General features: G+C 29.3%; 2 protein-coding genes across 2 annotated transcripts; both read left to right on the forward strand.

Moving 5' to 3' along the window:
* Window positions 1–5,528: 5,528 nt before the first annotated feature.
* LOC103577276 (prion-like-(Q/N-rich) domain-bearing protein 25) lies at window positions 5,529–22,216 on the forward strand. The gene is made up of 19 exons (XM_053742012.1): window positions 5,529–5,606; window positions 5,692–5,871; window positions 6,307–6,380; window positions 9,629–9,788; window positions 9,923–10,022; window positions 10,086–10,340; window positions 11,848–12,096; window positions 12,357–12,596; window positions 13,457–13,711; window positions 14,036–14,155; window positions 14,960–14,980; window positions 15,648–15,730; window positions 15,837–15,936; window positions 16,830–17,084; window positions 17,215–17,393; window positions 21,048–21,147; window positions 21,377–21,631; window positions 21,767–22,015; window positions 22,107–22,216. Exons 1-19 carry the CDS (start codon window positions 5,529–5,531, stop codon window positions 22,214–22,216), a joined length of 3,063 nt encoding a protein of 1,020 aa, XP_053597987.1.
* A 235-nt stretch (window positions 22,217–22,451) lies between these two features.
* Window positions 22,452–27,932, forward strand: LOC128668653 (prion-like-(Q/N-rich) domain-bearing protein 25). The gene is made up of 5 exons (XM_053742013.1): window positions 22,452–22,754; window positions 25,148–25,244; window positions 25,945–26,199; window positions 26,334–26,582; window positions 27,673–27,932. Exons 1-5 carry the CDS (start codon window positions 22,452–22,454, stop codon window positions 27,930–27,932), a joined length of 1,164 nt encoding a protein of 387 aa, XP_053597988.1.
* Window positions 27,933–27,961: the final 29 nt, after the last annotated feature.

The following is a 27,961-nucleotide window of genomic DNA, read 5'->3' on the forward strand; positions in this document are numbered from 1 at the left end:
AAGACATTGTATTGCTAGTTATTGATATAAATTCAAATATTTAGTAATTTATATGACAATATTAAGCTTTATTTTAAAAGTTGACTTAAAGATTGAACTGTGGCCTGAAAGGTGGAGACTTATGATGATTTTGGAGCTGTGATAATTTGGAGGAATATATTAGAGTTCAAAATATTTATAAATTTTGAACTTGGAAAGTAATTATTCAATGTATGTTTACTCGTAATTATTGATTAAGCTATCAGTGTTATCGTAAAAGTGTATCAGATACTTTTTGTAGGAAATTTAATTTTCTATAAAAAAGGCCCTGAGCACCTCATCTCTAGAATTGATATTTTGAAAGATACAGAGATAATAACAGGACATTATTGCTGGACAAAAATAGAGAATGTTAAGATTCAATTTTCCTTTTTGAGCTGTAACTTTTGGATTATTTTTTGGATTTTATTTCAGACCGCGGGTTGTAGTTTAAGCTACTTGATAAGTACTGAAAAGCTTTATGGTAATTTTAGAGTTATGATTATGGAAAAAAAAAGTTTATTTGCTTGGAAATTCAATAAAACTCGAACGAAAGCGGAGTAATTTTTAAAAAAGGTTTGAAGCTTGAATAAGTAACCGGAAATAAAATTATCGAAATCGAGCTACAAATTTTTTCTCAAGCCAAAGACAATTTAGTTTCTCTTAAAATCGCTCTCGACTTCATATGAAAATAATTGAAAAAAATTTTAGCTTCCAAATAATTACCGGCTCCGAAAATTAACATCTCGAGCTTCAAATCGTTTTCTTTTTGTTTAAATCCAACTATTTTGACTAAAGTTACAGCTTTTTAAATTTAAATATTTTTTAAAAACGATAACAAACTACGGAATTACTTATTTGGTCAATAAATCAGCTTGTAAGATAAAAACAAGTACCGTTTGCCTGTAATTTAAAGCCTTTAATGCGATTACGACAAATAAAATAAATACATAAATAATCACACTGAAATAATATTCATTTATCCCCTACTGTTATTTTCAACCCCCGGTACCGAGCTCTAATTATTCTACCAACCAGTAGGGGCTTGATGAGCGTCTTCCCTATCCATGGCACTACTTATACATATTATACATTTTCTCCACATTCAATACATGAAGAATAGATAACAATAGATAATAGATAATAGTTATCTATTCTTCATAATTCAATACAACAAAATCTGGTACGAGGCCTACGATAGCCAATAAGAGAACAGAAATTCAATTTCTCCTTACAAATATTTTTTTTTTCTTATTTCGGTCGCATGTCAAAATAATTTCGGTGAAAAATAAAAATAAAATTCAACTTTGACTTCAATGTCACATAAATTCTGTCCATCCACTACATTTTTTTTTTTTTTTATAAATAAGCTTTTTCAAAATCGAATCTAACTGTCAGTATAAGCGATAAATGAAAAGCTTACGCGCGTCAGATGCATAATCCATACCAAGTCGCCTTTAATGGAAAAAATGCCGTAGATCGACCGATGTCTGACTGCCGTCACTCTGCCAAGCATTGGCAATTAATAATGGCCCAAGCATGGTTAATTACCAGCAGCCATTTAATATTTTAAACGACGCTGCCGATGGCTGGCCAATGAATGGCTACTTATGACTGGCCGATTATCGTTTCGCAACGTTGGGATACTGTTAGTGAATCAGTGGTCCATAACTTTGTCAAATAAAAAAATCTTCTAATCAATTATCAATTATACAAATAACTTATTATAGTTTTCTTTAATTAATAATTATTTTTTTTTGGATTTAAACTAATTTTTAATCAATAATATATTTTAATTTTCCGATCAAAGTTATTTACAACTAACAATTAAAATATTTTTTATTTTGTTATTACTTGCAACCAACAACCGCAATTTTATAACTTTATTTATAAAAATTAATTTAATAAAAAAATAATACATACATTTTTATAATAAATGTCATTTTTAATAATGGTGGTAGAGCAAGATATTTCAACTGGGTTCTTGATAAATGATCAATTTAATTTAATAAGTTTTATTTTAAAAAATTATGTAATTATAATAAAATATTACGAAATTCTTATTTTTTTTTTAAATAATCGAAAATATTAATTAAATTGCTCTTTATGTTTTATAAAATCGAGTGGTCGTAGAATGAATATCTAGATCATTCAAAAGTGTCAGTTGAACATTAGCAGTTCTGTCCAGTAGCCATCGTGCGGACCCAGTACTCAGAAGGACGGCAGTTCGCGCCCAGAGCTCAGCAGGATTTTTCATCTAAATTTTTCGACATAATTTATCTCATTTGTATATTCAGCCGTTCATGGGCCATTAGAAATAGTCAATGACCGACCGTTAATCATCATACTTCGCCCGGCGATGGGCCATCTAAGGGCCGGTTTCCAAACTTTATATGGGTTTGATGACCTTACAATCAAATTATTTGATCAACCCGTCGTAAAATGATGAGAAAAAAATCTGGGCGTCGGTTGACCCTGCGGGCCAGCCCCAAAACTTCCCCCTGTTTTCGACCTCAAAGAGCTCGAAAACATTAGTGTAGATATATTTTCGAGCTCTTCGAGCTCGAAAATGCTATCACATGCACTTGTTTTTTTATGATCTTTTCAAGCTCTAACAAGTTACCTGTTATGCTGAAGTTTGAAAATTTAAGAATCGAAAATTCATAATGAAGCGGTTTTTAAAATTTAGTTTCTGATTATGTTCAGTAAAATAAGTGTATTAAGGCAGAAATCAATGTCGGGGATCAAAATCAAGATTTAAATAAGTTTTGACTCATGTAAGAAACAATAAAATATGAAATATCCGATAAAAATATTAAAAACTACGTTTTATCGATTTTTTTGTTGATAATATGATTTAAACTAAAAACCAAGTTCGATGACATTATATGATCGAAAGAAACCATAAAAAAGATGAGTTGGTATGATATCGGGCACATTTTAGTAGGTTATATTATGATTTATCCGGAAAAAATAACATAAAATGTTATTTTTTTAACTTTTCAACGCCGATATCTTTTGAACTAATCAATCGATTTTGATAGTTGACGTGGCAATCGGCGCGTTTTATTGAATTCTAGAGCTGATTAGATTTTGAAGTCGATGGTATAAGTCGTTTTCGAGAAATCAATAAAAAACTAAAAAAAAAATTTTTTTTTTTTCGTAATTCGCCAATATTTTCGAGTCTATTCGATCAAATAATCTGAAATTTTCAGGAAAGTTGAAGGCCAACAAGCTCTTTCGATTGCCACCTCAACCATCCAAATCGATTCATTAGTTCAAAAGTTACAAAGAGTTGACACACACACACACACACACACACACACACACACACACACACACACACACACACACACACACACACACACACACACACACACACACACACACACACACACACACACACACACACACACACACACACACATACAGACAGACACTCGGACATACTTCTAAAAATAGTCAGAATAGCTTCCTAGGACCTCAAAACGTCGACATCTGATGGAAACTCGATTTTTGAAAATCGAGGTGAAAACAATAACTTCCCGCAATTTTTAAAAATTGCCGATTTTCTTAGCGGGAAGTTAAAAAATAATAATAATAATAAGTAAATAAGCGTTTCTCCAATTACTTTCTGATGCATCGAAAAACGTAATATTGAACAAAAAAATATTTAATGACGTCATTTTATATAAACAGTTAGCTTATCAAGGCCGCATAGGAAACACTTTTTATGTCACCATATCAAATATATATATATATATATATATATATATATATGGTATCAATCAAATTATTTTTTTGTCAATTCATTCACTAGCATAAAAATGAATTCATTTGTTATATTATTACGTAAATAAATATTACAGATAAGTAAACATAATTATCGGTCATTTTAGTAGAAATTTAATTTCCTACAACATTTTCCCCTACCAAAAATAATGTCGGATCAATATTTTCAATTTCGCAGCTGCTTGAGTGATTGTTTACTTGTTTTTTATAAATTTATCGTCTATTTATATTCCGGCGGCTATATCTTCAAAACAACAAACTTTACGCTTATTTTCAATGATACAAAAGTTGTAAACAATTAAATTTCCTAAATATGAGTCTCTAATGACATCTCATTATTTTGATTACTTACCAATGTATTGATAATTAAAGAAAACTACTTTTGAGTAAAAATCAATTTCCCCAAAGATTTTATTTTATTTTTTTTATTGAACATTTCCCGGTAATTATTCAAGGTAATTAGACATCTTTGGTGGTTTTTGGAAAGGAAATTTAATTTCCTACAAATTTTGGTTTTTGTCAAAATTTCCTAAGATGGATAGTTTTGAAGTTACAGCTCCCAGAATAAAAATAAGTCAAAAACGAAAAAGTCTAATTATTGAATTGGATGTAATTTGAAAATAATTGAATATTAATTTATTTCTACAATTGTCAAAGTTATAGACAGTTAAAATTCCCATCTGATGACGATACTATTTTTCTCAGACATACTTATCTCATATTAAAAAATTGTAATTAAATTTATCGGCGTTGTCTCATCTCTGGTATCGAGTCCTAATTATATTTGAGATCAAATAACTCGCAAACTGATTATACTTTATATAAAAATTGTGTTATACATTTATTATTAAATTGTTAAATTTCAACAGGGAAAGAGGTGTGAAAATATTTTCCCGAGAAAAAAACAAATTCTAGTTTGGACCTCAAAAAATTCAACTCCTTTGATCTTTTATTTACCGATGGAAAAATGATACGATATTGGCACTCTAAATCCTCAGTGAGAATTATGAGGTTTAAATGCAAACTCTTTATCGGTTTGAATTCTAACGAAGCTCTCAAAATTTGAGAAATAGAGGCCTAAATCTGGAGCAGTAAATTTTTTTATATTATGAGAATTTTGAATCTCCAAAGTCCAACTTGTTCCTCAAATACTTCACGTAGTATTTTGAGGTTCAAACTGGAATTTGTTTTTTGACTCGGCAAACTTAGCAGGAATTTTTGTTTTAGCATAAAGAATAATATTTTGCTTAATTAGCGAAAAACAAACTTTCGCCGAAAATGAAGCACCCTATTATTTACATTAAATTTAAGTAAAATTAACAAATTAGATTATTTCCAAATAGGTAAATGTCTACTTCGTGTGATATAATAAATTATTTTTTATTGTAATCTGTTTAGAAATCTTTAAAACGATAAAAATCAGTCGTATACACTTTGTCGTTACGGTATTGAGATATTTACCTTATGAATGATAAATATAAATATATATTATGCTCAAGTATTTTTTCACGAGCACATGCGCATCGGCAACATGTGGATACGGAAACTCATACTTCTCGGAAAATAAGTAAAATTGTCAGTCGGCGGCGCACTTCCGTAGTTATCATACTGTATTGACGCGCATTATCAATACAGTGTTTTTTCGCTTCTATTCTCGTTATTTATCATAATTAACTATATTTAAATTTATTATTTATTTACTTATAAATAATTTAAATATGGCGATTAAGAAACTACAATCTTGCTGTTGCTTTGATTTGAAAACGGGAGTGCTTGTTATCTGTATTTTGGGTATTGTAAGTTGTCATTTTTTTTCATTTAATTTTTTGAAACATTTAGGAAATTTAATAATTTGTTATCTATTTCAAATTCTGTTAATAGCTGAGTAATATTGGCGGTATAATTGAAGCACCTGTAGCTTACAGCCAAGCTTGTAAAGGCTGGAGAACAATCGATAATGATTTAAATTGTGCGAGCGCAAGTTCATTTTTGGGAGTGACAATTAGTGGTTCCATTGTTGGATTGATTTTGACTTCTCTTACACTCTATGGATCACAAAAAGTATTTTTTTTTTATAATTAAAAAAATTTAGAAACCGAAATTTGAAAAATTTTTTTTTACTTCAGCGAGTTGACATTTTCAAAAAAATTATTTTTCAAGTCATATATTTTATATTTTGAAATAAAGTCCCGACAAAATTTTCAGTTTTTTTTTTTCAATAGAAAAAATTTTTTCATTTTTCAAATTTATTTTTTTTTAAAGGGACAAATAAAGTAAAAGTTTTTTTTTTTGTATGAAATTAATTTTTTTATGAATTTGAGTATTTTAGATTTCGGGGTAAAGTGGTCATTGAAAATTTTCAATTAATGTTTTTTTTTTTAATTTTTTTTTTTTAATTTAAAAAATTGACTATGGAGTAAAACGGACACAAAAACTTGAAAAAATTTCGAAATAATAATTTTTTATAAAAAATAATGAATCAATTAATTTATACAGGAAAAATATCAATTGATGGTGCCAATTCTTATTCTTCAAGCAATTGGACTAGGAATTTTCTTTATTGGTGCCTGGTATTTTTCTATAGTTGCGTTCCTAGTATCCATCGGAGAAGGATTTTTCTTTATGTTTATCGGAAACTCACTTGTTGGTAAAGAATAATAACAATTAAACATCTAAACATTTAAAAAAAAAATACCAAAAATTTAATTTTAAATTTACGCGGGAATTTTAAATTTTTTTACCGAAAATAAAAATTCGAAATTTTCTAAAATTAAAAATTTTGAAAAAGCCATTATAAGAATTCATATGAAATCATGGGTGCGATAATAGTAATAAATTATGACCGGGTCCACGATCTCAGTGATTTTGCGTGAAATGCCCCTTATAGAGAAGAGGGGGGCAAAATGGGCCCCTTTAGAAAAATAATTATAATATCATTAATTTCTTTTCGGGTTTACTTCTTTTTAGACCCTTGATACTTATTTTTATTTTATTATGCTGCGTCTATTAAAATTAAGCAATCGAAAATTAGGGACAAAATGGGTCTTCCAACAAATTTCGGATTTGATTTTTTAATTTTTCCCATGATTTTTGCAAATAACTTTAAAACAATTGTATTTTCATTATATAATAATCTTTATGGAAATTACTTACAAAAAAATTTAATTTAAACAAAAATATTTAATATTCACTTTTTTTTTCACCTTTATAGGGTGTTCCACATTTTTCCCGCAAAAATTGATTTTTTCTATAACGGCAACTGAAAATTTTTTCTATTTACTTTAAAAAAAAAATTTTAAGGGCCCCCCCACGACACCTTGTTTTACCCCCTCTTCACCCATATATTTAAAGAAAACTATCTTTTAATGTTAATAAAACGATTTTATTATTTTAGGTATTGGTGTATATTTATGGCTAGTGCTCTACAGTCGCTATGTAGAAATTAAAGATGCAAGTCACTCAACAGGTGATGCCTAAATCAATATTGTTTTTTTATTTTTTCTAAATACTTATTTATTTTTATTAATTATAAGTTATTAGATTTTTTATTTTAAATACCGTCAGATATTTTTGATATCATATACTTTCTACAAATACATATCTATACATAACCTCAACGTTTTCTATTATAAGCATTTTTACTTTTTTATTCAGTTTAAAAATTCAAATGAGCATTAAGTCTGACAAACAGATGAATTATATTTTTTGCTGTATGATATTCAAGTACAAAAAATATTAAGTAACAATTTCTTTTTTTTTATTTCTTTTTTTTTTTTTTTTTTTTTTTTTGAAAATGAAAAAAATTTGAAAATTTTTAGTTTTAGAAAATAAATTTCTAACGTTTGCTCGTAATTAATAACTAAACTATTATATTTATGGTAAAAATTTTTATAGAGAATTCAATTCTCTACAAGAAAGGTCTTAAGTACCGAATTTCTTGAATCAATATTTTAAAAGTTACAGACGTTATATTAAGACATTGTTGGTGAGCAAAAATAAGAAAAAATAATGATTTAATTTTTTATGGCAAAATATAAAAAAAAATATAAAACACAATATTTAAATTAAAATTTGTGGAATTGTAGCTGGTTTACATAAAGACAATCAGTAAAATTTATCACTGCCATATATTTATTTTCTAACTAATATCAATATTATTTTTTTCTATTTTTTTTTTTTTTTTTTTGAAAGTTGAATCAAAAAAAAAAAAGCAGACCAAAAAAAAAAAATATATATATATATATATATATATATATAAATATATATATATATATATATATATATATATATATATATATATTTCTTGTTATGATTAATAAAAATGTTCACATATCTACATATATACATAAATATTTATATAAAAAAGCCTGAAAGTATTTTTATGGCTATCTGTTACTTAAAATATTCATAGACTTTATATTAATTAATTATTATCTTAATTAAAAAAAAAGTATGTACAAGTATGTACTTTTTTGTGTGTAACTACTTTGCTGACTGTATGCGTGATTGAAAAATAAAATGAACAACTATGATTTATGAGATTAACTATCTGTTTATTGATTATAAAGTGAAAGATAATTTTAAGAAAATGTTAAATTTTTGCACAACTACGGGCCTTTTGGGGCCAGGTCCTTAAGACCCATCGAAAAAATTTTTCAAAGTAGCCATTTTAGGTCAGTTTCATAAGCAGTAAATATTTTTTTAATATCACCCGTGGATTTCATTCATTCGATCAGTGATTTTATTTCACTGAGGCAGTCAGTGAATTTCACTGATAAGATCAGTGATTTCTTTTCTCTGAACCAATCAGTCAATTCCAATGATTCGACTTGTAATTTTGTTTAATTGAACCATTCAGTGAATTTCGTCAATTCGATCAGTGATTCTAATTGACTGAACCAATCATTTAATCTCATTATTTAAATCAGTGATTTTTCTTCACTGAAGTGATCCAGCAAGTTTCAGTGTTAAGATCAGTGCTTTCTTTTCACTGAAATAATCAGTGAATATCACTGATAAACAGTAATTTCATTTCACTGCACCATTCAGTGAATTTCGTTGATTCGATCAGTGATTCTATTTGACTGAACCAATCATTGAATCTCATTATTTAAATCAGTGATTTTTTTTTACTGGAGTGATCCAGTAAGTTTCAGTGTTAAGATCAGTGCTTTCTTTTCACTGGAATAAGTGAATATCACTGATAAACAGTAATTTTATTTCACTGCACCATTCAGTGAATTTCGTTGATTCGATCAGTGATTCTATTTGACTGAACCAATCATTGATTTTCATTATTTAGATCAGTGATTTTTCTTCACTGAAGTGATCCAGCAAGTTTCAGTGTTAAGATCAGTGCTTTCTTATCACTGAAATAATCAGTGAATATCACTGATGATCGGTAATATTGCTTAACCAAAGCAGTCAATAAATTCCACGGATTCAACCAGTCATTGTATTTTTAAACTTATGAAAACCATTGAAGATCATTCGAGGTCATCTTTTTAAAAAACAGTTTAAATGGCCTCGTTTATATCATTTTTGTTTATTTGTTTAAGCGACTCTTACAAAATTTTTATTACAAAAATATATATATATATATATATATATATATATATATATATATATATATATATATATATATATAAGCCACAACGAAAAAGTAATGAGTTAATAAAAAATAGAATCTGGTAATTATATTAAACATCATTTTATTTGTTTTGTCTATTATTAACGTAGTTATTAAAAAACTTTATAGCTTAAAAATTGATTAAAAAATAAAAAACATTTAGTATCACACATATAGTTGAATTTACAGCATTGACTCAATAATGAACAATATTCAAGTTCATAAAATGGTGGTCATTGTTCTACTAATAATTATATCTGTAACTCATGCTATGTTTAATAATGTCCCAAAAGTAAATATAGAAAATGAATATCCCGACTTAGATACTTGTATTGAAAACGGCGAATTGGTAAGTAATAGTTAATGGCTCGATTGTAATTAATAAAAAAAAAAAAAAAAAAAATAAATAAACGATCAAGACTCGAATCTGCGGTAATTGATAATGTCTTGATTTATTTCTAAACTGAGTATTGTATTTAACAGTGTGATTTTGCAAATCATGATACTTGTTGTAATGAAACTTCAGTATGTAGATCCGTAAGAGCGGACAACTTCGAAACAGTATCAGTGTGTAAAACTCCAGGTACGTAAAAAATATTTTATATAATACATGCTTACAATAAACGATGTCTAAAAAAAATTTCAGCGACGATAGAAGAGTTTTGTCAGCATGACACAGACTGTCTACGTCTGGACTATGCTTATTGTAGTAAGGAATTCCAGCGATGTGAATGTTTACTTAATTATGGTAAAGTAAAGAATATTCCGAGGTGTGTATCACTTTTAGGTGGGCATTGCTACGATGAGAGGGATTGTTTTGTTGATAATTCTATATGCATTGATCACAAATGTCAATGCGATGCTCAATTTATAATGAAATCAAATAGAGAATGTTGGCCAAGTAAGTTTATAATTTTAAAATAAACTCGAAACCGGGATTTAAACTGATGACGCTGCATTGACGCTCGGAATTTACGATTTCTGTAATCCTTACGGAAAAATACTAATCAACACTATTGGAAAACACTAATGAAAAATTATAGGCTAGTATTTCTGAACACGGTTCTCGGTATTTTGAGTGTCGTAATTCTTAATAGTAATGTGGACTCACTAATTGGACTACTATCAACACTAGGGTGATTCAAAAAATAACAAATTTTTATTTTTTTTCGCAAACAGGTTCAAAAGTTCCATTTAGATAAAAAAAGACGCCTGTGAAAAGTAGAGCTCTTAATATTAACATTAAGAGGTTCCGCACTGCACTTTTCTATTTTCCATAAAAATAACATGGAAAAAATTTTTTTTTCGTCTTCTGATTTTTATAAGTAGCTAACGATGCGTCATAGGAATAATTGGCAGGCATAATTTGTAGGTAATTGAATGCTCCACAAAAAAAGTTTCTTATCATTTTTTGATAAATCTATTCATTCAAAAGTTATTTGAGGTTAAAGTCGAATTCATATGAAATTTTGAGATTTTTTCACTTTTCCGGCGAAACTATTAGACTTATTACAAAATATCATGGGACCTTTTTTGTAGACAATTTCATTCCCTAGAAGTTATTCTGATAAAGTTTTTTCGAATTCCGCATTGTTTTCTAGTTATTTTAATTTTAATGTCAAGCTCTTAAAGTCGATCAGAAAACTATTTATTTACGAGCTTGACGTTAAAATAAAAATAACTAAAAAACAATGCGGAATCTGAAAAAACTTTATGAGAATAACTTTTAAGGAATGAAATTGTCTACAAAAAAGGTCCCATGATATTTTGTAATAGGTCTGATAGTTTTGCCGGAAAAATAGAAAAATCTCAAAATTTAATATGAATTCGACTTTAACCTCAAATAACTTTTGAACAAATAGATTTATCAAAAAATAATAAGAAACTTTTTTGTAGAGCATTCAATCACCTACAAAGTATGCCTGCCAATTATTCCTATGACTCATCGTTAGCTACTTATAAAAATCAGAAGACAAAAAAAAATTTGTTCCATGTTATTCTTATGGAAAATAGAAAAGTGCAATGCGGAACCTCTTAATGTTAATCTAAAGAGCTCTAATTTTCACAGGCGTCTTTTTTTATCTAAACGAAATTTTTGAACCTGTTCGCAAAAAAAAAAATTTATTATTTTCTAAATCATCCTAATCAACAGCATTAACAGCCTGATCAACATTAATCACTTTTAAAAGTGCTGTAGATTCATTAATCAGATTACTATTGATCATGAATCATAACCTGATTAACACCTATCACCCAATAGTGCTGTAAGATTTTCTATTCAGCGTTCTAATCATCGCTACTAAAACACTTATCAACACTAAAAAATTTCCACTAGTATTCATTAGTTTCTTTTCATAAGATAGAAATGAATAGGTGGAGAAGTCAATAATTTTATTACGTGTTTGTAGGTTCAATAGGAAAGTCATGTAAAAGAGATCTGGACTGTAGCGATGTTCTGCATGTTGGCTGCTCGGTTAGTAAAAAATGTGTGTGTAAAGATAATCATATTCTGGTTGATAATTCAATGTGTGTACCACTTTTGGATGAATTTTGCTGGACTGATGAGCTATGCGCACCAATTAATTCAGTTTGTTTCAATAATAAATGCAAATGTAAACCTAATTATATTGCAGTGGCTAATACTCATTGCTTTGAATGTAAGTATGATTGATTAAAAATATTTCTTACATTAAAATAGACAGGGATTTTAATGAATCCTAAAAAAGTTGGTGTTATGTCACCGCTTATAATCGTTATGACTATCGTTACTATGGAGACTGTTGCTATAGTAACGGTTGCTATGGAGACTGATGCCATAGCAACGGTTGCTAGGAGGATCGTTCGTCATGTTTATTCATAAATATTGCAGCTATCAACTTTACTAGTGTGTATTATCACCGTTCTGGTCTTTTTTCAGATTATATAGGTAGATCATGTGAGAGCAATCAAGATTGTAAAAATATATTGCACTCAGTATGCTCTGAACATGGAGTATGTATTTGTGATGATAACTATGCTGTCGTCAACCGAGACAAATGTGTACCGTTGATTGACGGAGCCTGTTCAAGTAATAAAGAATGCCGAATCGAAAATTCTGTTTGTGTTGATAATAAATGTCAATGCATTACTAATTACTCATCTCTCAATAATAATAAATGTATTTTGGTTAAAAAGTAGTTCTCACTTTTAGGTTATCTTCGTTGTTTTCTAAAAAACAACTGTATTCCATAAATATTATAATAAAGAAATGAATGGTGTTCATTTATTGTGTGTATCTGACGAAAATTTGGTCTTAAATTATTTCTTTTACAGTTACATGTTTTTCTATAAAAAATTTCTTTATCTCCCAACTCATTACTGTTAAATTATCATTTTCAGTTGCCGTTACCCAAAAAATAGTCAAAGTAACTTTCTAGGACCTCAGAGCACCGACATCTGTACAAAACTCGATGATCAAAAATTGGACCTAAAATTATAATTTCTCTTTCTTATTTCTTTTTTTTTTTTAAGGTCTTACTTCGAATTTGAAAAAAAAATTATTATTTACTATGATGAAATTAATTTTTATAAAATAAATATTTTATAGCGTGGGCAATAAACAATTAAAATAATCATTAGCTGCCAAAGATAAAGTTGGGAAATTCTAACGACTACTATAATCTTAATTTGTGTAGTAGTGATATAGTTATTTTTAATTTTAGTCAGTAGTAGAGTATTTGTTAAGACTACAAAAATAAATTTAGATTAAGATTTGAACCTGCAACATTATGTTAGAAATCATGATATTTATTATAAAATGACATGTTTTTTTAAAGTGCTATTTCGAACATCATATGCCGTGTTGTAACACAAGTAACATTTGCAGAACTGTAAAATGGTGACCCGATCGAACGCGATCTGTATGTATAACTCCAGGTGCGTTATGAATTTTTTTACTGCATTGACACTTACAAGATGTATAATAACAGCCCTTAAGTAGTCAGAAGTTACTTATTGTCATTTAAATAATAATTTCAGCATTAATAGGAGATTATTGTCGCTATGATACAGACTGTCTAACGCTAGATTACGCAACGTGTAATACTGATTATCAAGAATGTGATTATATACCTAGTTATGGTGCATTGACAAATAAGTCCAAGTGTGTACCGCTGGTCGGAGGATATTGTGATGAATACAGGCACTGTATGGTTGATAATTCTATCTGTATTGATAATAAATGCGAATGCAGAGATCCATTCATTACGAAATCTAACACGGAATGCTTGCTAAGTAAGTTCATAATTCAAAAACTTATTCTGAATTAGGATCTGTACCTACGATTCTGTCTCTTACGGAAAAAAACTAATGAACACTGAAAATTCATTAATGTTTTGATTGTTTTATTAGTGACCATTCGTATTATGATTACCCGTGAAAAATGAGTCATAAATGGTCATGCATGGCCGTATATGGCTCATATATAAAGCATATATGGCCATACATGGAGCATGCATGACCATACATGGCCTTGTACTTTTTCGTAAAGAACTATTATCTCAGATTTTGACGAAAAATGGAATATACAGTGAAATTAACAATATTACGTTTTGGTAGCTTCAATAGGAAAGCCATGTAAAAGAGATATTGACGCACCAAATAATTCGGTTTGTTTAAATAATAAATGCAAATGTAAACCTGATTATACAGCAATGACTAATACTGATTGCTTTAAACGTAAGTATGATTGATTAAAATTAATTTTTGGGTTAAAATACATGGGGTTGTTAAATTTTCTATTTTTATAAATGAAATTTTTGTAAAATACGTTCGAAGTTAAATTAAAAGATGAACTTATTTTCAAGCTTGAAAAGTAGCACTTTATGACGATGCAGTAGTTTTTTTATCTGAACAGCAATGATTCAAAAGAATCTATATTCTTTGTCATTTCCATTGTTGAGTTTTTTAGCTTCATATAAAATATATTTTTATATTTTTAGTGCGTGTGGGTCATCTGTGAAACAGAAATTAGGATTGTGAAGGTTTATTGCACTCCCAATGCTCTGAACATGGAATATGTGTCTGTGACAATAATTACGCTGTCGTTGATCAAGACAAATGCGTACCAATTATTGGCAGAGTCTGATTAAACGACAACGAATGCATAGTTCAAAACTCTGTTTGTGTTGATAATAAATGTCGATGCAGTACTAATTACGCGCCTATCAATAATTTTACATGTATTTTTGTATAAAAATAGTTTTTATAAACATATTTAGAATTGCTGCACCCGAAAAAAAATGATTGGCTCTGATTATATATAATTATACATAATCAAATCAAATCATTTTTTCCCGGAAGTCTTAAAATAATAAAATTAACTAAATTTCCAAATAAATATATGCTATCGCAGTCATATGTCTTAATAGTCAATCATCATATATTACCAAATATGTAGTTATACATAATCAGATGTAATTCTATATAATTACATTTATATAAAACTAAGTATAGCTTAATATAATTATTAAAATTTTACAGGAACTTTGTGTATAATTGTGCGTAAGTATATATTATCAGATATAATTTGATATAATTATTTATTTTTGGCTTAAAGTGTCATGTCTGATTATGTATAATTATATGTGATTATTAGGGTGATTCAAAAAATAATAAACTTTTTTTATTTTTATTCTAACGTCAAGCTCGTAAAAAAATAGTTTTCTGATCGACTTTAAGAGCTTGACATTAAAATTAAAATAACTAGAAAAACTTTTGAACCTGTTTGCGAAAAAAAAAATAATTTATTATTTTTTGAATCACCCTAGTGATTATATATAATTACACATGATCGTTTTTTTCGGGTACCTTTTGAAAGATACATTTCAATTTTACAAACTTGATTTAATTTTGTTAATAGACGGTAACGAAACTAATATTTATTTTTATTAAAGTTTATTGTTCTCCAGGACGTAAATAACAGAAGTGATATATTCGACTTTATCATGTTTCGTTTCTATTCAGTCATTAAATATTTCCAATTAGAATTACTAAATACTAAAAATAATTATTATTTAGTCGTAATAAAATTTAGACAATATAAATGAACATTATTAGAGTGTTTGTTTCTATTTCCGTTGTACTAGTGACGCTGAGTCAATGAACATGGCTTTGTTGAGTTTATCAAGTGAGATAGTAGTCAATATACTAATTATTTGTTTTTTTGTAGCTCATGTCTACACTTATCAATATTCACTGATAAATGATAAAGATAATAACCGAAAAAATAGTTGCATTCATTATGGTGAACAGGTAAGAAGTTAATTATTTAATTTAGGAAAAAAATTTGATTAAGATTGAAACCTGCAACCATTTATGAGACGTCATCATTTCTTTATAACGATAAATTTAATTTAAGTGTCATTTTGGAGATCGCATTTCGTGTTGTAACAAAAGTAACATATGCAGAAATGTAAATTGGAAACCTGGACAATCACTATCCGTATGTCTGACCCCAGGTAGGTTATCAACATTTTAACTTCATTGACACACATACCCGAGTAGCATTGTCTTTGGTCTTAAGCAAGTTACTGAACGAAAGTCCTTCAACAAGTTTCTTGCAGAAGATTTACACAAGACTTGAACAAGACGTATTTCATAAGTATACTATCTACAAATCTCATTAAGACTTACTTGAAATTTACTTTTAAGACTTACGGAAATCTGTAGAAACAGTCTGCAGCAATTCTTAACCAAGATACTTACTGCAACAATGTCAGGTCAGAGTTGCTGCAGAATTGTTTGAGATATAAGGATTCTTTTTTTTATAATTGCTCGAGGCTTAGATTCAGTACTTAAAGCAAACCCAGTGGCCCTCATTAAAATTAGAAGCGCGACAAATGATTACTATTAGCGCTTGATAAAATGAAATCGAACATTAAGTGGGCGCCACTGAATTTTCTATACTAATGTTGAGTATGCCTCACGAAGTAAAAGCAGCCTTCTGCAGGTATTGTAAGCAATTCTGCAGCAAGTCTGATCTAATGGACCTTAAGCGAGAATCCTAGCTAAGTATTACAACAGATTTATTTAAGATGTCCTGACTGGAATGTTTTCCTGATTTTCCTGAAGTACTATGAGGACCTTATGATGCTTAAAGTTTGCCTGAATAAGGAATCCCTGATCAGATCAATCAGAGGTTCTTTCCAGGATAACCCGAGTGAAAATTTAAGACCCGATTTGACCGTTAACCCATCATCACTCCCGTGATGAGTATTTTGCACACAGGACGCTATTCAAATTATAGGATGTCACTGTGTTTGAGAATGCTACTAGGGAATATTTCAACTGCATTGACACCTACATATATCACACTAAAGTTTATGGTATTTAAAATAAAAAATAATTTCAGCATTAATAGAAGACTACTGTCGGTATGATATAGACTGTATGAGACTTGACTATGCAATTTGTAGTGTTGATTTCCAAAAATGTAAATGCTTACCTAATTATGGCGTGTTAAAAAATAATCAAAGGTGTGTAGCGCTCATAGGAGGATATTGCGATCATTACAAGCAATGTATGGTGGAGAATTCTATATGCATTAATAATAAATGTCAATGCAAAGAATCATACGTAATGAGAACGAATAGAGAATGTGCTCTAAGTAAGTTTACAATTCGAAAATTAATTCTCAATCACGATTCAAACCATTGACTCTGTATTGATGGGTGGAAACAATTTCTGATGAGAAATACGAAGACAGTACCATGATTAATATAATTACTTTGTTGTAGCTTCAATGGGAGAATCATGTAAAAGAGATATTGATTGTAGTGATATTCTGCATGTTGGCTGCTCCGTGGAGAAAAAATGTGTGTGTAAAGATAATCATATTCAGGTAAATAATTCGAGATGCGTACCACTTTTGGGCGAATTTTGTTGGACCAATGAACGATGCGCGACTGACAATTCTGTATGTTTGAATAATAAATGTCAATGTATACTAGGTTATACAGCATTGGCTAACACCAATTGCATTTAATGTAAGCGTATGCTATAATTATATTCAATAAATTACTTGAACAACAATTATAGTTTTTTAACTTCCCGCTAAGAAAATCGACGATTTTCAAAAATTTCGGGAAGTTATTGTTTTCACCCCGATTTTCGAGTGTGTGTGTGTGTGTGTGTGTGTGTGTATGTATGTAAACTCTTTGTAACTTTTGAACTAATGAATCGATTTGGATGGTTGAGGTGGCAATCGAAAGAGCTTGTTGGCCTTCAACTTTTCTGAAAATTTCAGATTATTTGATCGAATAGACTCGAAAATATTCGCGAATTACGAAAAAAAAAAAAATTTTTTTTTAGTTTTTTATTGATTTCTCAAAAACGACTCATACGATCGACTTCAAAATCTAATCAGCTCTAGAACTCAATAAAACGCGTCGATTGCCACCTCAAACATCAAAATCGGATAATTCGTTCGAGAGTTATCGCGGGAGAAAGAAATGGTGAAAAACGGTTTTTTCTAAATATTTTCGAAACGACTGACGCGATCGATTTCAAATTTTAATCAGCTCTAGAACTCAATAAAACGCACCGATTGTCACGTCAACTATCAAAATCGATTGATTAGTACAAAAGATATCGGCGTTGAAAAGTTAAAAAAATAACATTTTATGTTATTTTTTCCGGATAAATCAAAATATAACGTACTAAAATGTGTCTGATATCATACCAACTCATCTTTTTTATGGTTTCTTTTGATCATATAATGTCATCGAACTTGGTTTTTAGTTTAAATCATATTATCAACAAAAAAATCGATAAAACGTAGTTTTTAATATTTTTATCGGATATTTCATATTTTATTGTTTCTTACATGAGTCAAAATTTATTTAAATCTTGATTTTGATCCCCGACATTAATTTCTGCCTCAATACACTTATTTTACTGAACAAAATCAGGAACTAAATTTTAAAAACCGCTTCATTGATGATTTTCGATTCTTAAATTTTCAAACTTCAGCATAACAGGTAACTTGTTAGAGCTTGAAAAGATCGAAAAAAAAACAATTGCATGTGATAGCATTTTCGAGCTCGAAGAGCTCGAAAATATATCTACACTAATGTTTTCGAGCTCTTTGAGGTCGAAGACAGCGGGAAGTTTTGGGGCTGGCCCGCAGGGTCAACCGACAGACCGATTTTTTTAGTGGTAATGATGGTTAGATCGCAGTCAATCTCTTACATAATAAAATAATTAGCACTCATGTGAAATACTGATACTTTAGTTTTTTTGCGCTCTAATGGTTTAGTGTCATTAATGCGTTTATTGCCATCAGTACGTTTAGTGTCGTTATTGTGTTTAGTGTCATTAATTATAATTTCACACTAGTGTAGTACCAACTATTTGAATTGTTACTGGAACCTGGTAAACACTTATCACTTCCATTAATATTGTAAGATTCACTAATCAGATTACTTGTGATAACTAACAAAGCGCTGTTCAGCACTAATCACTTCCAATTGTACTGTCAGACTCAGTATTTGGAGTACTGATGATCACAAATACAACACGAATCACTTCCAACAACGTTGCAATATTCATTAGTCAGAGTACTGATAACCACTTCCAGTAGTGCTGCAAGATCCATTAGTAGTCTGACTAATAAACAGTAATACAACACTATTAACACTAATCACATTCAATAGTGTTGCAAGATTCATTTGTCGAAGTACTAATGAACACTATTGCTATCCAACACTAATCACATCCAATAGTGTAGTAAGATTCACTAGTCAGAGTACTAAAGTCCACTAATGATCACTAATAACATACTTATCAACACTAATGAATTTTCAATAGTTTTCTTCCAGTGCTTAGAAGTGGAGCCTGTACAATTAATTACAATTATTACGATGCATTGCGATCATTATGCTAGATCACAAAATATAGAGTTTAAGAAATAACTATACCGTAGCTACTCGTGACAAATGTGCACCAATAGTAGGCAGATTTGGTTCAAATAATAAGCAATGCATAATGTGTTATTTTGTTTGTATTGATGATGCATGTCAATGCAATGTCCATTCCTTATTTATTAATGGAAATACACGTAGTTGATTCGAAAACAACAAGTATCAATATTTATCCTGTATTTCCTAAAACCAAGAATCTTTTTGTCTTAAAACTGATGCCATAGGCAGTAGTTTCACGTTAGATGACATGTGAGAAAATGAGCTGTTTCTTAGTCGAAATGTACGAAGTGCGTATCAAAACTGAATCTAGTAACAGTCTTACAGAAGTTTTAGGTGTGTCAAATCTTGTGCAGCAATTAACATTGTTGCAGTAAATATCTTGGTTAAAAATTGCTGCAGATTGTTTCTACAGATTTCCATAAGTCTTTAGAATGAATGTCAAGTAAGACGACGAAATCTGCAGTAAATATGTTTATGAAATACATCTTCAAGCTTTGTTCAGTTCTTCGGTAATGAACTGGCTGCAGGACTTCCGTCAAATAACTTGCTGAAGACAATGCTACGAGGGATGCATTTTTCTATCTGGGCTTTGAACTTTTTCATCAGAAATAACTTCATCTTCAATTATATATAAATGTAGCGGCCTAAAATCTTAACATCATCTACTATTTTTTTTAATGTATTTTCAGTACGGTTGAATAGAACGTGCAGCAGTGAGAACTGTGATAATACATTGCACTAAGTATGCTTCAAACATGGAATATGTGTTTATGACCATACTTATGCTGTAAGAAATAGTGATAAATGCATACCAACTATTTTAGGATTCTATTTGTATTGACAATAAATGTCAATGTAGTATTAATTATTTATTTTCTAATAATATATCATGTAATTTTATTTAAAAATAATGAGTATGTCTATCGTCGTTTCTATGTTCCTTAAAAAAAATTAATTTTATGCAATACCACTCCAGTAGTTACATTATGAAGCGTTTTATCTCTTTTGAATAGCGACCCTGTGGTACATTAATGTCTGCCATCAGCAACGCTAACAACAATACAACCCTACCCAACTCAACTTTACCAACGCATCACCAACCTCTAAGTGGACGCCATTTTTTTTTTTGGTTTAAAAATTGAGATGTTCAAAAGCTTGGAAAAGTAAGATGAAATCCTGATTCTAGAGAATGATGAGATTTCTAAATTGAAGTTTTTTATTGTTAGTTTAACGTATAGCTTGTCTATCATTAGATTTAATTACGGGAAACAGTCAATACCCAAGATATAAACTTTTAGTCATTAAAAAAAAAAAATATATATATATATATATATATATATATATAAATGTATATAGATAAATACACATAAATGTTCTGTATTATGTTCAATTTAATTTGTGGTATTAAGCCGATAAAATCTATTTCTAACTTTATAAAATGATGATAAATATTACATTTATAATTTTTTCTCTCACACATGCCTGTTTTCTGAATTATAATCTAGTAAATAGCGATAATAACAATATAAGAAATAATAATTGTATCAGACCAGGTGAGTTGGTAAGTAACCATTCAATATTAATAGAAAGTAACTTTATGCAACCAAAACTGTATGATTAATTTTTTACCAAAATATTGAATATATCAGTGTGTTTATACGGATGATAATCCATGTTGTAACAAAAGTACCATATGCAGGAATATAAAAAGAGGATATGAAGAAAATGTATCTGTTTGCTTAAGTCCAGGTAAGATATGAATATTTTGTACTGCATCGTCACTCAGGCAACTTATAGTAATAGCTGTTGCCCTAGTAGCATCGTTTTCTGACTTTAGCAAGTTATTTTACGTAAACTACTAATTATATCAGCTTGCTGAAGGCTTGAGATATAGATTTACATAATACTTCCTTAAGACTGCAACTAAGATGAGTATTTCGAAGCATAGACTACATTTAAAGTACTAAAAATTTTTTAGCATTATACAGAGATTATTGTCAATATGATACTGATTGTTTGAGGCTGGATTTTGCAAAATGTAATACGAAATACAATGAATGTGAATGTTTACCTAATTATTGGGCTTCAGCCAATCATCGAAGATGTGTGCCGCTAATAGGAGGATATTGCGTTCATAAACAGGACTGTTTGGTTGATAATTCCATTTGTATTGGTAATAAGTGTCAATGCAAGGAATCATTTGTAATGAAATCAAATAAACTATGTGCGCTAAGTAAGTTTATAACTTGAAATCGGGGTTCGAGTCGATGATTCAGCATTGACACTTAGAATTCACTAGTTGTGATAGAAAATGAATTGATGATGCAATTAATCATTATTGAATTATAATTCAGTTACATTTTTGCAGCTTCGATAGGAAAATCATGTAAAAAAGATATTGACTGCAGTGATATTTTGCATATTGGCTGCTCGGTTAGTAAAAAATGTGTGTGTAAAAATAATCATATTCTGGTTGATAATTCAATGTGTGTACCACTTTTGGATGAATTTTGCTGGACTGATGAGCTATGCGCACCAAATAATTCGATTTGTTTCAATAATAAATGCAAATGTAAACCTAATTATATTGCAGTGGCTAATACTCATTGCTATGAACGTAAGTATCATTGATTAAAATTATTGCTTGTATTATAATAGACAGTGATTTTATGAATACTAAAAAAATGGTGTTATATCACCGCTTTTAGTCGTCATGGCAATCGTTACTACGGAGTCTGTTTCCATAGCACCGTTTGTGATGGAGACTGTTGTCATGACGACAGTTACTATGGGGATGATTAGTCATGTTAGTGGGTAATAGGGACATTAGGCGTCCATGATGAATATTTTTAATATTGACGATACAGTAGTCTCTATCTCATAATGCTATAAAATGTTTTTTATTTTTTGAATAATTCGAAAAATTTGCAAAAAAAAAGTAACAGCTTTCCAATTATGTATACAAAATATTTTCAGTGAATTCATGCTTTTTTTTTTTTAAATTCTGATATTTCGAGTGAAAATAAAGTAAATAACAACTTTTATTCATAAATATGGCAGCTGTCAACTTTACTAGTGTGTATTATCACCGTTCTGGTCATTTTTCAGCTTATATAGGTAAACCATGTGAAAGCAATCAAGATTGTAAAAATATATTGCACTCAGTATGCTCTGAACATGGAGTATGTATTTGTGATGATAACTATGTTGTCGTCAACCGAGACAAATGTGTACCATTGATTGACGGAGCCTGTTCAAGTAATAAAGAATGCCGAATTGAAAATTCTGTTTGTGTTGATAATAAATGTCAATGCGGTACTAATTACTCATCTCTCAATAATAATAAATGTATTTTGGTTAAAAAGTAGTTCTCACTTTTAGGTTATCTTTGTTGTTTTCTAAAAAACAACTGTATTCCATAAATATTATAATAAAGAAATGAGTGGTGTTCATTTATTGTGTGTATCTGACGAAAATTTGGTCTTAAATTATTTCTTTTACAGTTACATGTTTTTCTATAAAAAATTTCTTTATCTCCCAACTCATTACTGTTAAATTATCATTTTCAATTGCCGTTACCCGAAAAATAGTCAAAATAACTTTCTAGCACCTCAGAGCACCGACATCTGTACAAAACTCGATGATCAAAAATTGGATCTAAAATTATAATTTCTCTTTCTTATTTCTTTTTTTTTTTAAGGTCTTACTTCGAATTTGAAAAAAAAATTATTATTAACTGTGCTGAAATTAATTTTTATAAAATAAATATTTTATAGCGTGGGCAATAAACAATTTAAATAATCATTAGCTGCCTCAGGTCAACAAATTAGATCTGTTTTAAAATAAATGATAAATTCAAATATTTTTTCTTTAATTCAAGTTTATCAATCGTATTTATTTTATATGGAATTTAATCTGTATTTGCCCGTACTATTCCTTATCCAGGCCAATATCAGACTCATTTTCATATGATATTTAGTCTGTTTTTAATCGCTTTCAGATCTAAAACGGGACTTTTTAAAAATATAAATAATAATAATAATCTAGATTTATAAATTTATTTTAATTTTCTTAATATTAGAAACGCTAATGTGCTTCCGTAATAAGATGTCACAAGAATTTCGATGTTTTCTAATGCCAAAATATTTTCGATTTTATCCAGTAAATAAGAAAATTTTTTTTGACATTTTAAGAGTTATTTTATCACTTTTATTCAATGCTATAAATATTCAGTCAAGACAACTAAAAATTAAGCTGTCAAACTTTCATTAACTGCCGACATTGTTAAACAAAAGATACTGAATAAATAGTAAACAAAACATAATCAATTCTGTAGCTTGATATTTTTTTATAAATATTGCCCATAAATAAAAATTTTATAAGTCCATGATTTAATCTACTTTTGTCCTTGCAAATTTTTAGAACTAATATTTTTTAAAGTTCAAGAATTAATCTAGTTTGGTCTGCCCGTAACGGAATCGTTTTTTAAAACAACAGGTCGAAAACAGCTTAATATTTTTGTAAAAGATCAAAAACATCAAATAGTTCATTAAACTAAAATTAGATCAAATTTTTCGACCCGAGGCATTAGTGGAAATGAAAATTATTTACTGTTACACATGCTCAAAATAAACGCTATTGAATGTCTAACGTCAGCCTCATAAACTCTTTTATTGAACATTGATCATTTCTGATTGGTCGCATGCAGTGTTTAATAGCAAGGGCAATTATAGATATGGAGCATTGTACTTGATAACACTTTTTATTTAAAATACTATTTATAAATTTTAAATAGTGTTACTGACAACATCACTAAATTTGTCATGACAGGATGCACTTAATTTTTTTAATGATAATGAAGTATCGTCGTAAACAAAATATATAAATAAGTTCTTGTGAAAAATATATGTGATACATATGTTGTAGTCAGTTTAATATTTTTATTTTGAAGTGTTGAGTCAGTAAAGAATAATTTTTCAATTTTGAAAAATGATATTGAAAATACTAATGATTGGTTTTGCTGTCAGCAGTGCCAATATTTATAGTCATCTGCGAAATTATAACAATAAGAAAGACCAAAGCAGCGAAAACTGTATCGGATATGGACAACGGGTACGCATTATTTGAATCATTAACAAATACAAATACTTTTAATGATTAAACGGAACTAAGTCTCTTATCATTTTTTGATAAATCCGTCTGTTGAAAAGTTAATAGAGCTTGAAGTCAAATTTATAGTAAATTTCGAGTTCTTTTTAATTTTCCGGCAAAACTATCAGATTTATCACAAAATGTCATGAAATCTTTTTTGTAGAGAATTTTATTTCCTACAAATTATTTTGAATAAACTTTTGTTCAAATTCCTCATAACTTTCTAGTTATTTCCATTTCAATATCAAGCTTTTAAAAAAAAAATAGTGTTCTGATCAATTTTAAGAGATTAACATTAAAATTTAAATAACTAGGAATTTATATGAAATTTGAGAAAACTTTACTCTAGATAATTTGTCGTTTTATTCGAAAAAAAAAAACCATAGTCGATTTTTTTGACACACCCTAATGTATATAACTATGTAAAAAAAATGACCTGATATAATTATATGTAACTATATATGATGTTAAAGAAGACATGTACATCTATATAACGTCATCTATAATTATGTATGAATTATATGTAATTATAAACATCTGTTACCTGGGCCAGCTTAAAATTAGTATAAATTTATTTTTGAATAAAATGATTTTATAGTGTGATCCAGATCATTTTGATCCGTGTAATAAAACTAACGTATGCAGAGCCATAAGATGGGCCGAAAAAGAAGAGAAATTTTTGTGCTTAAATCCAGGTATTTGATTAATATTCATATAATAGTATACATTGAGAATAGCAATACGTTGAGTGAAATAACTATATTGACGTATTTCTGAACCACAATATCTATCATGATTGGTACCCCTTTGTTATTGGCACTACGACCGTGGCGCCACTCTGACACTATTGAATTTATGGTGATAGATTGGGCGCCAACCCTGAGGTTTAGGTTTCCACTATATAAAATTAGTAGCAAGAATCCAAACCTCAATTTATGGTGATAATTGGGCGCCAACCCTAACGAAGTCAAATTACCATATCTTAACCATAAAAGACGGTATTTACCGTAAACTGCGGTATTTTACGGTAACTTAGGTATTTCACAGTAAATTAGGGCCGTAACAATACGGTATTTTACCATGAACGTACAGATTTACTAAATTACGTCATATTGCCATAGAGTGAAATATTTTATTGTGTTATGGTAAAAACACCACAAATTTCGGTAAATTACCGTATTTTACCATTAATTACCATATTGATTACGTCCAATTGCCATATTTTGCCTCAGTTTATCGTACACTACCGTAATTTGCCAGAAATTGCCGCAAAATGTGAGAATTACCATAATTCGGATCCACTAGAAAATGATATGCTAGAGGGAGCGCTAGTAACGATAGGTTGAACACTATATTAAGTTGTATTTTACAATACATTACTATAAAAAATTTCAGTAATGTTAGGAGAGCATTGTCAATATGATACAGACTGTCTGAGGCTGGACTTCGCAACGTGCAGTAGAGAAGCCCGTAAATGTACATGTCTACCAAATTATGGTCTGATAAAGCAGAATTTAGGATGTGTTGCTCTTATTGGTGGACCTTGTGATCGACATCAACGTTGTTTAATTGATAATTCAATTTGTATAAATAGTAAATGTCAATGCAACGAAAGATTCACAATGAAATCTAATAAAGAATGTGTAATAAGTAAGTATATAAATCGAATATAAATTAGAAATAAGGATTCGGACATAATGCTACTGCATTGACACTTTGAAGTCACTATTTCTGGCAAAAAGTAAATTGATGGTGTAATTAATCAGTAAATCATATTTTCGTAGCTTCGATAGGTGAATCATGTAAAAGAGATACGGACTGTAGAGATATTCTGCATATTGGCTGCTCAGTTAATAAAAAATGTGTGTGTAAAGATAATCATATTTTTGTGAATAATTCAACGTGTTTACCACTTTTGGGTGAATTTTGTTGGAGCGATGAACGTTGTGCACCTGCTAATTCCATGTGTATAAATAATCGATGTCAATGCAAGTCTAATTACACGGCACTGACTAAAACTCTTTGTGTAAAATGTAAGTATACTTAATTACATTATTTTTATATCAAAATAAAATGAATGTTTACAGTACTAATCTTACGGAAAAATACTAATCAACATTATTGGAAAAACTTGTGAAAAAATAAAGAACTAGTACTCTTTCATACTAACGCTTTAGTATCAATAGTCCGTTAAGTGTTCTCGGTGTTTTTAGTGTCAAATGCATATTGTACTTATTCCTGAGTATCGATGGTGTAGCATGAAGCTGAAGCTAGCGGCCGTAATAAGTAGCGGCCACGCAAAAAATTGCGGGCTGCTACTTATTACGGCCGTTAGATTCAGCTTCATATAGTGTAACCCGATAAAAAATATTGAGATCTAATCATATATACTAGGATTACTATTTGTACTGATTAATCGACGCTTATTAATTTTTTTTTATCGATGAAAAATTATTCGTCATTACTGGGGCTCGAACCTGGATCCTTCTGCATATCGGTTGAAGTAAATTCCGGTAATTTATATCTCTGTGACAGGAGTTTGTAGAATAGTCATTATAAACTCATGTCAAAGCTTTAGCTGTAAAAGCTGTGACGATGCAGTAGCTTATGGCTGAACTTGTTGGTTAAATTATTTTAGCGTGACATCTATCTGAAGAATCATCATTTTCTGTTTTATTTTCACGATAAAGATCTTTAGCTTTGCATGAAAATTTTGAGTGGGGTCAGTTGAACCAATAACATTTTTTTTTTATATGAATAAAAGCAAAATGATAATTTTTTTTTACGAAATTATAATTTATAATATAGACTATTATTTCTCACAAGCACATAATAAATGATGAAAATTTTTAAAAAATACGAAATTGTACAACTGCATCAAATGGTTCAATCGTCCCCTTTGTGAGGGCAATTGAATCACTATTCGGGGACAAGTGAACCAAGAGTATTAGAACCACAAACGAATGACTTTAATAAATAATTTACTATTCATTAAAGTTGTTAGTGTCAATGCACTTTTTTTTTATAATTTCAAAAAATATATGTAATAAGTCCCATTGTCTAATATTATAGCAGTCAAAAATTTAACTACATTGTGCTATTACTATTTTGGCTCTTTTTCAGTGCGGTTGGGTCGATCATGTAACAGCAATCAGGATTGTGAGGATACATCGAACGCAATATGCTCCAATCATGGAATATGTATTTGCAAAAATAATTATGTTGTAGTAAATGGTGAAATATGCGCACCAATTATTGGCGGAGTTTGTTCAAACAATAAAGAATGCAAAGTCAAACATTCGGTTTGCATTAATCATAAATGTCAATGCACTTCTAATTACCTGTCTGTCAGTGATTATCAATGTATTTTTGCTAAGAAATAATAAATATCTATATCTTTTTCTGTTTATTC

Source organism: Microplitis demolitor, chromosome 9, assembly GCF_026212275.2.
Source record: "Microplitis demolitor isolate Queensland-Clemson2020A chromosome 9, iyMicDemo2.1a, whole genome shotgun sequence".
Classification (NCBI taxonomy): Eukaryota; Metazoa; Arthropoda; class Insecta; order Hymenoptera; family Braconidae; genus Microplitis; species Microplitis demolitor.

Bases quoted from the DNA above. Each gene is read 5' to 3' on its own strand.
- LOC128668653 (XM_053742013.1), top strand. From the start codon at position 22,452: ATGGCAGCTGTCAACTTTACTAGTGTGTATTATCACCGTTCTGGTCAT. The intron at 25,245-25,944 runs GTATTTGATTAA...AAAAAATTTCAG, and splicing joins ATTTTTGTGCTTAAATCCAG to TAATGTTAGGAGAGCATTGT. The intron at 26,583-27,672 runs GTAAGTATACTT...GCTCTTTTTCAG, and splicing joins TAAAACTCTTTGTGTAAAAT to TGCGGTTGGGTCGATCATGT.
- LOC103577276 (XM_053742012.1), top strand. From the start codon at position 5,529: ATGGCGATTAAGAAACTACAATCTTGCTGTTGCTTTGATTTGAAAACG. The intron at 10,341-11,847 runs GTAAGTTTATAA...ACGTGTTTGTAG, and splicing joins AAATAGAGAATGTTGGCCAA to GTTCAATAGGAAAGTCATGT. The intron at 15,731-15,836 runs GTAAGAAGTTAA...ATTTAATTTAAG, and splicing joins GCATTCATTATGGTGAACAG to TGTCATTTTGGAGATCGCAT.